Source organism: Bubalus kerabau, chromosome 3 (assembly GCF_029407905.1).
Source record: "Bubalus kerabau isolate K-KA32 ecotype Philippines breed swamp buffalo chromosome 3, PCC_UOA_SB_1v2, whole genome shotgun sequence".
Taxonomy (NCBI): domain Eukaryota; kingdom Metazoa; phylum Chordata; class Mammalia; order Artiodactyla; family Bovidae; genus Bubalus; species Bubalus kerabau.
The window spans coordinates 106,960,518-106,974,052 of NC_073626.1; the positions used below are offsets into that span (position 1 = coordinate 106,960,518).

Here is a 13,535-nt window from a genome sequence, read left to right on the forward strand (position 1 = left end):
GGGGCTCCGGGGGCCCTGGGCAAGGGGGAGTGAAGGGTATTTATGACATATAGCTGCCTATTCCCAGAACTCTTTTATGTACTTTTATTTTATCTTCAAAAAGAAAGGACATATTAAAGAGAAATATCTAAGGAGGAACAATGCTACATAAAGTTTATGTTTTCAGATCTGTTGCCCCAGAAAATGCTTTGATAAAACACACTTAGAGTAACATAGTCAATTTCAAAGGAAAGTTGGGAGATAATACCTCCTCATGTTGCAGTGTGACTAATACTGACAGACCACCAATTATGATTATCCAAATTTTGATATGGCCTCTTGCCTCTTTCCCAGAGAAAAGTCAAATATGCTGGAATAGTATTTTTGTGATACAGAGTTATTTTTCTGATGATTAAATTTTACAGAGGCTGGTCAAATTTCAATGTCACTAATCAGATAGGGTAACAAGTCAAAAGAGATATTTTTATATTGGACAAGAGAGATACTTTTATATTTGTTCCCCCCAGTAAAATGATACATTTCTTTTTTTCCTTTATGTTGGGAATTTGTGGAACATTTCTGATTTATAATAGACATGAATTTAAGAGGAAAGATTTGTAGGCCACACTGTCAGTGATGCTGGAGGAAATAAAAAGAGCACTATATCAATCTTTGTTGTTGTTTACTCACTAAATCATGTCCTACTCTTTGTGACCCCATGGACTGTGGCCCACCAGACTCCTTTGTCCATGGGATTTCCCATGCACGAATACTGGAGTGGACTGTCATTTTCTACTCCAAGGAATCTTCCCGACTCAGGGATCCAACCTACGTCTCCTGCAATGGCAGGCAGATTCTGTACCACTGAGCCACTAGGGAAGCCCATTTTCATGTTAAGATATGTCAAAATGAATTATTGATGGTAACATATCCACTCCAGTACTCTTGCCTGGCAAATCCCATGGATGGAGGAGCCTGGTGGGCTGCAGTCCATGGGGTCACGAAGAGTCTGACGTGACTGAACGACTTCACTTTCACTTTTCACTGTCATGCATTGGAGAAGGAAATGGCAACCCACTCCAGTGTTCTTGCCTGGAGAATCCCAGGGATGGGAGAGCCTGGTGGGCTGCCATCTCTGGGGTCGCACAGAGTCGGATACGACTGAAGCGACTTAGCAGCAGCAGCAGCAACATTTCCTATGCTCGTAGCCATCCACACGTCTGCTGAATGTGGACCCTCATGAGGAGAAACTGGTTGGGAGAGCTCTGAAATGTATCATCTCTAGAGACACAGTCAGCATACATACAAATGGACTCTCGAATCCCAATCATACCATGAGTACCTCCTTTTCCAAGCACTATGAAAAACTGAATTCATCTCACTATATATGAAGCATTTATACACACATTTGTTCAAGTTATCCATCTCCCGGTCAGGAAGAAACTCTGGTTTCTTCTCCCTCCATTATCCATCCCACTACAAAATGAAATCAATTTTCAGCAACAGAATTACAAAAACTACAAAGGAGAAGGTAAAGTGCCAGCACTGGTTTTGGATGCAGTCTGTACAGTCTACTGAGGTCCTGAAAAGCTAACAAGAATTCAGCTGAAGAATCTTCCCCTGCCTGTGAGCTGGGTTTAGGAGTCATGAGGGAACTGTGTGGTATGAGAACACCTGCTGGAGAACAGCAGGGTATCAATAATAAATGCTAACCTTTAAAAGAGGGACTCCTGTGAACACTGACGAGAGCTCTGCATCTTTTTCTTCTCTTCAGGTGGTTTCATGGAGGAAAGATTTAGGATGTGATTAGAGGATTGAGCGGTCATAGACCGCCTCTCCAGAGGGCAGCACAGCAGCCTTTTGACCCAGGAAGGAAATAATCACATTGGCCTGACTTGGTCATCTGCAGCTAGTTGAGGATATGCTTCAGAGAGCAAATAAACTTGGGCTGGTGCAATGTCAGGGAGGGGAGGAGAGGCTTCTTATCCTGTACACGATCTACACACACATGCATACATGCCCAAACACATATGCACAAACATATACAATTTGAGTTAGAGCACAGAGTATGCTTAAAACATGGTTTATTACAAAACAAAACCTGTCTCTACCTGGTACTGTTTCCTTACTGGTGCTCATGCTGATTTCTTCTTACTTTATGAAAACTTGTCAGTCCTCAAACTGGAAGGCTTAAAAACAATATTTCGAACTGTCACCAAGATTAGACTAACTCTGTAAGCTGTGCCAAAACACTGGGCAGTCTTTTAATAATAAATAGTCCATGGAATGGCTAAACCTAGCACCTTCTGCCAGGACAAGAATTAATATGGGTTTTAGAGGCCATTGGCTAACAACAAAATGCCAGTATGCTATTTTCAAATCAATTGGGTCTTATTCATTTTATATTCTCCGTATTTAGCATGCCTGTTACTAGGAATACAGTCAGCTTTAGTGCTAAAGGCTGATATTATCCAGAACTTTCTTTTACCTAAAAAAAAACAGAGATCTTGAGAACTCAACTCAAATGTTAGTAATATAATTTAAAGGAAGAAAAAAGGAGAATAGTAGAAAAATAATATTACCTGCAAACATACAAAATATAGTAGTTTATAGCAGGAAATTACAGATAATATCATTTTGTAGATACTAAAAATCAAGTATAGGTAAGTCACCATCTCAAATAATATATTCTAATGAATCCTATGTGAAAAGTTCTCCCTCCATAAGAAAATAAGTTCTTGAACCACAGGGAAACCAAGTCATTACTCTGGCTCATTCTTTTCCCCCTTACCTAATTTGCTCCCATTTCTGGACCTCATTTCTCTCTTGTTGTTCTGAAGTTATTTTGCTTTTAATATCTCATAATATCAGGATCATTTCCTCTCTGGATAACAGGCTTTTAAAAGACATGGGCTTAACCTGCTAGCCAGGTGCACTTTTTCCTCAACATTTGCCATCTTTCATGGTGACCTGTATTTTATTATTTAACAAAAGCTAGCTATGTGGTACTCTATTATGAACACATTTGCTCCCAAGAGCCTTTAAATAACAGAAACTGCCTGGGAACTATAAATGCAGAGGAACCAGGAAGCTTATAGGCCAAGATAAAGCGGCTTAAGGTTGGCTATTAATTTTGGCTAATATTAAATCATGACACAGCTCACACGTAAGGATCACAGTTCAATTATGAACCATAAAGAAGTTTAAAGAAAAGAAGATTTACAAGATATTTTTAAGCACATTAATGCATATTGTGGAAGTTGTGAGAGTATTTCAGGCCCAAGCAATGATAGACCCATGCCCCAGTATATAAATTCAAATATAATTATTCTCAGACTAACACTGATAATGTGGCAAGTTGGAGCATATCTCTACTCAAAGGTATATTGCAGTGTTGCTCATATATATTTTGCTTAAATTAACAATGTGACAGGTAGGTTACTTTGTCATACATTAGCTCTAACAAATTACTTTAAAAATACTGTCCTCTTAACTCAATGATTTTGCTATTCATAAACATGACTGCTGAAACTTTAGGGCTAATAACTTATATCAGCAACTTGGATGGTAAAGCTTTCTTTACTCTTCGGTAGAACATATATTTTACAAAAGTACTGTGATGTCAAAGATATTATTTTATTATATGCCAGAAACTTAAACAATTGTCTGTTTGGGTAATTATTAAACATTTTAGCAATTGGATGACACCATGTTAGTGGGTGTAGATAGGAAAGAAAATGAGCTCATGCCCATTTTTGTATAAAGAGTACCATAATAAAAATTACCCCAAATGGTAAATATGAGCCAATTGCAAATGATTTTTACACTTTCCTTGAAGTAAATGAATTACTGCTGCCTTTCCTTGACAATTGTCTGGATTAATTTCTCAAACATTTAAAGAATACTTGAGAGAGTGTTTTCCTAGGGTCATCTTGGTCATGATTTCCTCTATAAACATAAGTAAGAAAAGAAAGAAGAGGGGAGAAAAAGGAAAGAAAGATGAAATCAAGGAAGGAAAGATAGAAGGAAGGAAGGAAGGAAGGAAGGAAGGGAGCTGCTGAATGTTTAAGATAAGTTGGGCACTGTGTGAGATTCTTTCATTTACATTTAAAATAAATAAACTTAAATATAACTTCATTTGAATTTTATGATGTAAATTTTATAAACCCAAAAGTTGATAACCAAATATTAAATTTATAACTGATAAATGAGATAATTTACCTTTAACCTAGCTTAGTCACATTCTAAAGCTGTTATGCTTTCAAATAAACTCAATTCTCTTAATTATAAAATAGAGTTGAAAATTTTCTCTCACTATAAAAAATTGTACACAGATTTATTCAGTTTAGCAAAAGTATATAAGGCATACTCTATCCTATGGAGATATTTGATATTTCAAGCAGGTTTGATAGTTCCTATAGATCACCCTAGAGCAAAAACATACCACTGACAAGCTAGCTCTACCCATGTATGCAGAATTACAGCTCATTTTTGTGGAGCCTCATTTTGTAACAAGAACAAAGAGCAATGGCCAACCAGACATGGGAGTGAAGTTACTAATGTGATGGAAAGAGAATCAGACAAATATATGAGTAAAAGGAACGTAGATGACATTGATGATTCAAAGAAGAGAAAATCTTAAAATTAAAAGTCCAAAACAACAGCAAATTGTAATTTATACAAGTTGATAAGTTAGAAAAAAATATAATCTATTTTCTATTTTCTCTCTTATTCAATGAATTAACATTTATTGAGTGTTAAGTATCATCCTCACTATTAGGAATGGGAGCATCATGGTCAAATAAAACTTGTCCTCATATAATGCGAGAGAGTGAGATATGTAAAAAAGAACGGAGAATAAGAAGGATGTCTAGAAAACTGAAAATATAATTGTTGAAGCAAAAATTATGATGAAACTGAGAATTCTTTCAGAACATGAGAAAAACCAATTCTGACAATCTAATACTCACATCCTAAAGATCACAAAGAGGGCAACAGAAAACTGATGGGAGAAAATTATTAACGTAATAAGAAAGAGAAAAAATTCCAGAGCCAAAGATTCACAATTCTTCAAGCTGAGTGCCAAGCAAAATAAAATTTAAAAATTCTGCCAACTGTATACATTATCTTGACTATAGAATCTCAAAGACCGCCCCCAATCAAAAACAAACAAACAAACAAACAAACAGACAAAAGAAATCAACAATTCTGAAAGAAAAAAGAATTCAAAGGAACAAGAGTAAGAATGGAAACTGCAACTCTATATTCTAGAGGCAATGGGATTTTATGCACAACAGAACTATTGATTAAGTGTATGGACATACTGAAGATATTTTTAGACAGTCAAGGTCTCATGTTTTCTAATGAGTTACTGAAGGCTGTTACATAATAAGAGAAGAAATTAAAGCAAGAAAGAAAAGGCATGGGATTCAGAAGACAGTGAATACAGCTTAGAAGATCAATGAAAGGAAATCACAGAGTAATAAAGGTGAAGCATAGAAAGCAACTAACACAAATGGAGTGAGATTATGGAAGGATTTTAGAAGAGATATGCAGCTGATACCGCTCTAATGGAAAAAAGTGAAAAGGAACTAAGGAGTCTCATGGTGAGGAGGAAAGATGAGAGTGAAAAGCTGGCTTAAAATTCAACATAAAACAAACAAAAAAGAAACCTAAGATCATGGCCATAACTTCATGGCAAATATAATGGGAAAAAGTGAAAGATTTTATTTTCTTGGGCTCCAAAATCACTGCAGATGGTGACTGCAGCCACGAGATTAAAAGATACTTGCTTCTTGGAAGGAAAGCTATGACAAACCTAGACAGCATATTAAAAAGCAGAGGCATCACTTTGCTGACAAAGGTCCATATAGTCAAAATTCTGGTTTTTCCAGTAGTCATGTATGGATGGATGTGAGAGTTGGACCAAAAAGAAGGCTGAGCAACTGATGATTTGGAATTGTGATGCTGGAGAAACCTCTGGAGAGTCCCTTGGATTGCAAAAAGATCAAACTAGTCAATCCTAAAGGAAATCAACCCTGAATATTCGCTGGACTAATGCTGCAGCTGAATTTCCAACACTTTGACCACCTAATACAAAGAGCCAACTCCTTGAAAAAGATCCGGATGCTGGGAAGGATAGAAGGCAAAAGGACAAGAGGGCAGGAGAGGATGAGATGGTTAGATAGCGTCACCGACTCAAATGGACATAAATTTGAGCAAGCTCCAGGAGATAGTGAAGGACAGGGGAGCCTTGCATGCTGCAGTTTATGGGGTCACAAACAATTGGACACTACTTAGCAACTAAATAACAACAACAAAAGTGAAACCTGGAAAGCAACCAATACAAATGGAGTAGGATGATGGAAGGGTTTTAGAAGATATTCTGGGGTAAAAGCTAGGGAGTCACAGACTAAGGTACATAAAATGTTTAATAGAGAGGACTAAATCCTTTGAGGATGTAAAACTAAGAAAGCAATGAAAAATAACTTTGGGAGATAAACATCTGTACAAGAAATTCACAATCCCAAAATGTATCAAGCTAAACAATAGCGCAATTATAAGCAAATGATGAAGCATAAGCTTTAAAAATAATAACATTATAATTTGCACGGCCAATAAGGCCTGGTATCAGACCTATGGATAAATTAATCCAATCTGGCACACTACTTGGTGAAAACTTTTGTAATATCTACATGATTACATGACTGATCACTTCTTTCACATTTAGATTTGAAATATAGGGGATGAGGGTAGAATTCTTGATTGCAGCTGTGAAACAACTTTTCATGATGTAGAAGTAAAGACTTAACGGCAAAAGTAGAGGAGATGAAAGGGGAAAAGGACACCTTGCTTGTCATCTTGTCAGTGGAGGCATTAAGTCTCAATTGTCTATGGTCAACAGAACAATAAACAGAGGTTTAAGTATGTTGGATATTTCGGATAAAGCCAATAATAACAGCAAGGCCAATTGTATTTGAGTATTTGGGAGAGAAAAATACAGGTAGATGAAGTCTAGTTTAATTGTCAGATTCACCGTAAAATAAACCTGAAGTAATGTCTGAAATTTATAAAGAAAGATATTGAAACATTAAAGATAAGAAAGATATTAACAAAAATCTATACCCCAAATAACAATAACTAAGATATAGAGGCAGCCTTGAGAACTACAAATAGAAACCATCCCAAATGGTCCCTATAAGGAAGAAAATGAGTACAAGGCAGGAAAACACTGCTTTTCATCATAAATCCTGGAGGTGTACTATTTAATCCTTATACTGGCTGTTTCCCTTATAACAAACATTAAAAAACAGAAGTATTACCACATTGCTCTCAATTTCTACTAATGTCATCCAGTATGGTTTTTTTCTATACAAAGATGAAAGAAACCACTTTCAAAATACACAATATTCTTTATCATTTTGACATAAGGAAATGTTAGTTGCTCCTAAAAACCCAACCAATTATTATCTTTTCTAAAAATTGCATTGCCTGTGTTTTATGTTCTTGGATGTCAATGCTGCTATTTGAAAGATTACATAAGGTAGTTTGGCTGATGCTAATGAGCAATTACTTCAGTTCCAAAAGCAAGGAGAGGACATGTACAAACATACCTACCACCCTAAAGTGTACCCTATTCCCTATAATTTACATATTACATTGATTGGAGTTTTGTTTTCCGTGAGCAGCTCAATGTAATAAACTCATACATTTAAAAAGCTCTTGCCATTCCCTTGGCAAATGTGAAAGCACTTGGAGAAATTGAAGGCTTTTCAGAAGCTACTACTGCAGTGGGACAATGATTGTGACACCCCCTGAGCTATTACTATTTCTTTTCACTGGGTGATAATTCAGAATTTTCTGCTGGCCCCTTTTTGGCATCATAAGGTACCCTTTTCATTAGTCATATTAAAGAAATTAGAAAATGCAGCCCCATTAAGAGGCTACTTCCCTATCTAAAATCTAGCCAATGAAATCACATATTGGCCGGGTCTTCATGAGTCCAAAAATCAGGTTTTAAAGAAAAGGTTTGTGCTTGAGTTTATACTGTGCGATATTGTGACAGTTTTCTTTTCACCTAAAGTGCTTTGTGAATATTGTTCTGCTGGGCATTGAAAGTCAATAAAACACAGCCTTTCCTGCCCCACAGTGGGGGCTCAATAAACGCTGGTTGAATTCAAAGCTCAGGCCTCTCAATCTGTTGGGAATGTTGCATAAAAGCGTAAACACTTTGAAAAGTGGCTGTGGCCTTGCCAAACCCCTCCTAGGTATCAGGAAGCATGCTTGTAAGACCCAAACTACCATGTACAGCTTTCCTAAACCTCAGTAACGGAGGTCTTTACTCAACATATGCAAAAGAATATATTAAATATATATTATTTGAATATATATTTAATATAATTTGGGAAAACACACTCCAGGACAAATTTAAAGGCATTATCCCTTTTTTCTAAATAATTCTTCTCTAGAAAGAGTTAAGTCATTTTACTTGGAGAAATTAACCATTTAAGTGTTAATCATTGATTTATTTTGTGTGATTTTTCACAGCCAATCAAAAACACTGTTTTCATTTTTTCGCCTAAGTCTTTGCCTTAAATATGCTAAGAAAATGGACTTGACATACTAAATTTGACTGGGTCAATATCTTTAAAAATTGGTTTAATGCTTTCTATTCAGTTAAAAAAAAAAAGTCTCAGAAGCCTTACAAAAAATTCACAGTTAAAACTGAAACAAGCCCAAGAAGTGAGTGCATTTGCATAACTTGATCTGTATTTGGAAGAAAATTCCACTGAAGACAACAATGGAAGCTTATCAAATTGGAATTTCACATAGATTTTCCATAGCCTTACTAATGAATTCTGACTCATTGGTCAACTATGGTGAAAATGCAATGGAGCTTTAAGATAGGAAATGTACCATCGGAGTGTGTTCAGTGGTTCCATTACATCAGTATGAAAACTGCATTAGGCATCCAGTTTCTCTGCTGTTTTCTGAGACCAATTCTAGAGCACTATGGTTTTTAATTCTTTAGCATTTTGATTGGGACCAGACCATGCCACTGAATTAAAACCTTTTTTATTTTGCTAGAGTCTTGAAAAATTTGGAGTTTGTCAGACTGTAATTGTTTGGGCTGCTTATCTGGGTTTATATTTTGTCATGACAGCAGGTAACATGCTACTGATTTTTTTCTAAGAAAATGATAATCCATGGGATAAATTCTAAGGTAGAACTGGAGGTACTGCAATATTATGATGTGAAGTTTAGTCTGTAGAAGACCAAATGCTGTCCACTGAAAAGGACATTTCAGAGAGTAAAAGTCTGAGCTTAAGACTGATTTAAAGCAGGTGCTAGTTCTACTTCCAAATGTTTATGTTAAAGAATTTTCCACTCTATTAGTGATAGGTATGTTCATGCTTCACAAAATTTAACCTTTCACAATTGGTTCAAAATGCTAGATGATTTTTGTGATATGTTCACCTATTTTAAAAAGAGACTGAAGTTAATAGGTCAGATGGCTATTGTAAACTATTGAAATAATTCTCGTCCCAAGTAGTGCTGAAAATACTATCTGCTTTGCCCTGTTCCTGATAAATACTTGCATCATAAATCACTTTTTGACTTCTATAAGGATGTCTTTCCACTTCATTCTCCAAGTTTATTTTAGTACTTTATTTTAGCCTATTTTCAAATTCTTTCTTGTATTTAATTTTCAAAATGTGTCCATTGGTTAGAAAATCTGAAAACCAGGGAGAATAATGGACTTGATGAATATATTTTTTTCTTAGGAAAATAATACATTTGCCTCTGTGATCTATAAGGTGATTTCCAGTCATAGAAATCTACATCACTGGTTTTATCTGTCCATCCATCCTTTCATCTATCTGGTAACAACAACAGTAATGAATGATAATAATATTAGTGATAGCAGAGGACATTTTTTGAATACTTATATTCCAGAAGCGCTGTTAAATACTTTAAATGGATTAACTCATTTGTTTAAGAGTCTTCTCAGTGATGGGTATAAGTATCCCCAGTTAAAAGAAGAGGCTCTGAGATAACATCTCTGAGGCTCAGAGATAACAACTTGCTCAACATCAATATTAGTGAGTGGTAGACTAGAAGTCTGAGTCCCAATTACAGTCTCATGCCAGAGTGTTCTTCTCTTCTGGTGTTGGAATGGTGGAAGATATTTTATATACTTTACACATATTTGCAAAATATCTGCTTATTTCAATTTAGATTGAGTTCTGGGTCCTCCAGTTTTCAAACCTGTAAGTTTTCACGACACTAGTTTATCTTAGACTTTCTTCCTAGCCCTCCTTCAGACTATGACTAGGTGATCAGATAACTTATTATACAATTCAAGACTCAATTGAGAATGAAAAGGGATGCTGTTAGTAAATATTCTGGAGCAATAGGTACATCGAAGATTATCCCAGCATGTGGGGTCATTCTAATGGGCCACTGGGATGTTTCTTCTTGGCTCCCAGATCCTCTGAGGGCAAAGCCTGGTATTTTTTCAATGATCTTATGATACAACCTTTATTTTCTCAGGATTAGTTTTCTGGATAGCTATTTTTCCTTCTGTCATAGAGCAGAACATTTAATAAGCAACCTAAGAAGAATAAAATCTCCTAAAACTCCTTTAGAGCCAACTAACTACTGACAGAGAGGCACATTCATTTATCACTGTTACAGTAAAAGTATAAAATATTCTATACCTTTAATAAGTCCTTTTTCTTGCAGAGTTTTCAGGGAAGGTCTTCGAGTAATAAACTTCTTTAATCTGCTTTTAACTCGGTTTTTGTCGCTTGTATCAGAAGCACTATGATGCAGTCTGAACACTGGAGATTAAAAAAAAAAAGTCAGAGGCTTCCAGTAAATTTTTCCTTTATGATTATTACTTTATGCAAATATGAATAGAAAACTGCTAGTTATGGGATGACTACCTGAATTCATAGCTCAGGCCCTTCTGTTTAGACAGGGCACAGGAGTAAAAATTTGCCATGTGAAAATATTAGCTCTGTTGCTACATGAACATGTAATGAAAATGTGGTTAGGTCCATATTTTCACAATTTATTTTCACATTAACTTCCTCATAGTTAACATGATAACTCATTTGGATAGCTCCACCTGTGTATGTATGTGTGTTTAGTCAGTCGTGTCCAACTCTTTGCAACCCTGTGGACTGTAGCCCACCAGGCTCCTCTGTCCCTGGGATTCTCCAGGCAAGAATACTGGAGTGGGTTGCCATTTCCTCCCCCAGGGGATGTTCCTGATCCAGGGACCGAACCTGCATTTCCTATGTTTCCTGTGATGCAGGTAGATTCCTTAATGCTGAACCACTAGGGGAAGCCCTCTACCAAACTGTATCTGTACACAAAATTATAGAAAAGTTCATCTAACTTGCAGAGAGAAAAGCTCTTGTCAATTTCAATTAAAAGCAATGACAAACCTAGAGAGCATTATTAAAAAGCAGAGACATTACTTTGCTGACCAAGATCCATCTAGTCAAAGTTATGGTTTTCCCAATAGTCATGTATGGATGTGAGAGTTGGACTATAAAGTAAGCTGAGCACTGAAGAATTGATGCTTTTGAATTGTGGTGTTGGAGAAGACTCTTGAGAGTCCTTTGGACTGCAAGGAGATCAAACCAATCAATCTTAAAGGAAATCAATCCTGAATATTCATTGGAAGGACTGATGCTAAAGCTGAAATTCCAATATTTTGGCCACCTGATGCAAAGAGCTGACTCATTGGAAAAGACCCTGATGCTGGGAAAGATTGAAGGCAGGAGGAGAAGGGGACAATAGAGGATGAGATGGTTGGATGGCATCACCAACTCAATGGACATGAGTTTGAGTCTTCAGGAGTTGGTGATGGACAGGGAAGCCTCCTGTGCTGCAGTCCATGGGGTCGCAGGGTCGGACATGACTGAGTGACTGAATGAACTGAATTGAACAGTAGGAAATTTAGGCATTTTCAAAGGTCCTGCATACCTAATGATTTTTTTCAAGCTTCTTTATCAAGTTAAGAAAGCAGATATTTTTAAGATTTCAGATTCCCCTGGCCATCCAGTGGCTAAGACTCTGAGCTCCCAATGCTGGGGTCCAGGGTTTGATCCCTGGTCAGGAAACCGGATGCAATTAACAGTTCAAATGCTGCAACTAAAGGACTTTGCATGCCACAATGAAGGTCAAAGGTCCCTTGTGCCCCACTAAGACCTGGCACAGCTAAGTTAATTCATTAATTTTTTAAAAAGAATGCAGATACATCTTTCTCTTCTTATTTGTGTGAAATTACCACTAGGTGAAATTCTGTAACTCATATTGACTCAAACTTTTGCCATGTCTTCATCAGTCCCCCATCTCAGTTTTACTAGCCTCACTGTTATCATGAAAGTTAGGTGTGTATCTATTAATAATTCATTTACTAAGCACATGTTTGCTGAATGCCTACTGATTATCACATCCTATGCTAAAGGATCTGGATTCAATGATGAACAAAACATTTAAGGTCTGTACCTTCATTAGCACAGAGCCTAAACACTTTCAAGTTATCTTATTATTAATGACATTATTAACAGGGGTTCCCTTGTGGCTCAGCTGGTAAAGAATCTGCCTGCAGTGTGGGAGACCTGGGTTTGATACCTGGGTTAGGAAGATCACCTGGAGAAGGGAAAGGCTACCCACTCCAGCATTCTGGCCTGGAAAATTCCATGGACCGTATAGTCCATGGGGTGGCAAAGAGTCAGACACAACTGAGTAACTTTAACTTTCACTATTAATAATGATTCTTATCATTAATCATTGTGCTGGAGAAGACTCTTGAGAGCCCCTTGGACTGCAAGGAGGTCAAACAAGTCAATCCTAAAGGACATCAACCCTGAATATTCATTGGGAAGACTGTTGCTGAAGTTGAAGCTCCAATACTTTGACCATCTGGTGGGAGCAGCGAATTCATTGGAAAAGACTCTGATACTCGGAAAGATCAAAGACAAAAGGAGAAGGGGGCAGCAGAGGATGAGATGGCTAATAGCATCATCAATTCAATGGACATGGATTTGAGCAAACACCGGGAAACAGTGGAGGACAGAGGAGCTGGGCATGCTGCAGTTCACGGGGCCACAAAGAGTCAGACACGACTTAGCAACTGAACAACAGCAACAAAACAATAAAATCATTAATAATTGGTAAAATGATAGGAATTTATTGTCTCTATGCCATGAGATACTCATCTTAACAGGGCCCTTCGTTGTCCTCACCTAATTACCAATTTCATGTGACGATTTGGGACACCTCAGTAGGAAAATGGAGGTCTTTTCCTCTCAAATCACATTTCAGAATAAGCTGATCATTCAATATTAGAGCTTTCCAGGTGGCTCAGTGGTAATGAATCCACTTGCCAGTGCAGGAGATGCAAGAGACACAAGTTTAATCTCTGGGTCAGGAAAATTCCCTGGAGTAGGAAATGGCAACCCCCTTCAGTATTCTTGCCTGGAGAATTCCATGGACAGAGGAGCCTGGCAAGCTATAGTCCATGGTGTCACAAATAG

At 37.0% G+C, this 13,535-nt stretch overlaps 1 protein-coding gene across 1 annotated transcript in view; it reads right to left on the reverse strand.

The window, feature by feature from the left end:
* Window positions 1–13,535, reverse strand: part of ARHGAP15 (Rho GTPase activating protein 15) — a 700,001-nt gene that overhangs the window by 280,314 nt on the left and 406,152 nt on the right. The window contains exon 9 of the mRNA XM_055572678.1: window positions 10,701–10,823. Within this exon, the coding sequence (XP_055428653.1) occupies window positions 10,701–10,823 (123 nt within the window). The remainder of the gene's footprint in view (window positions 1–10,700; window positions 10,824–13,535) is intronic.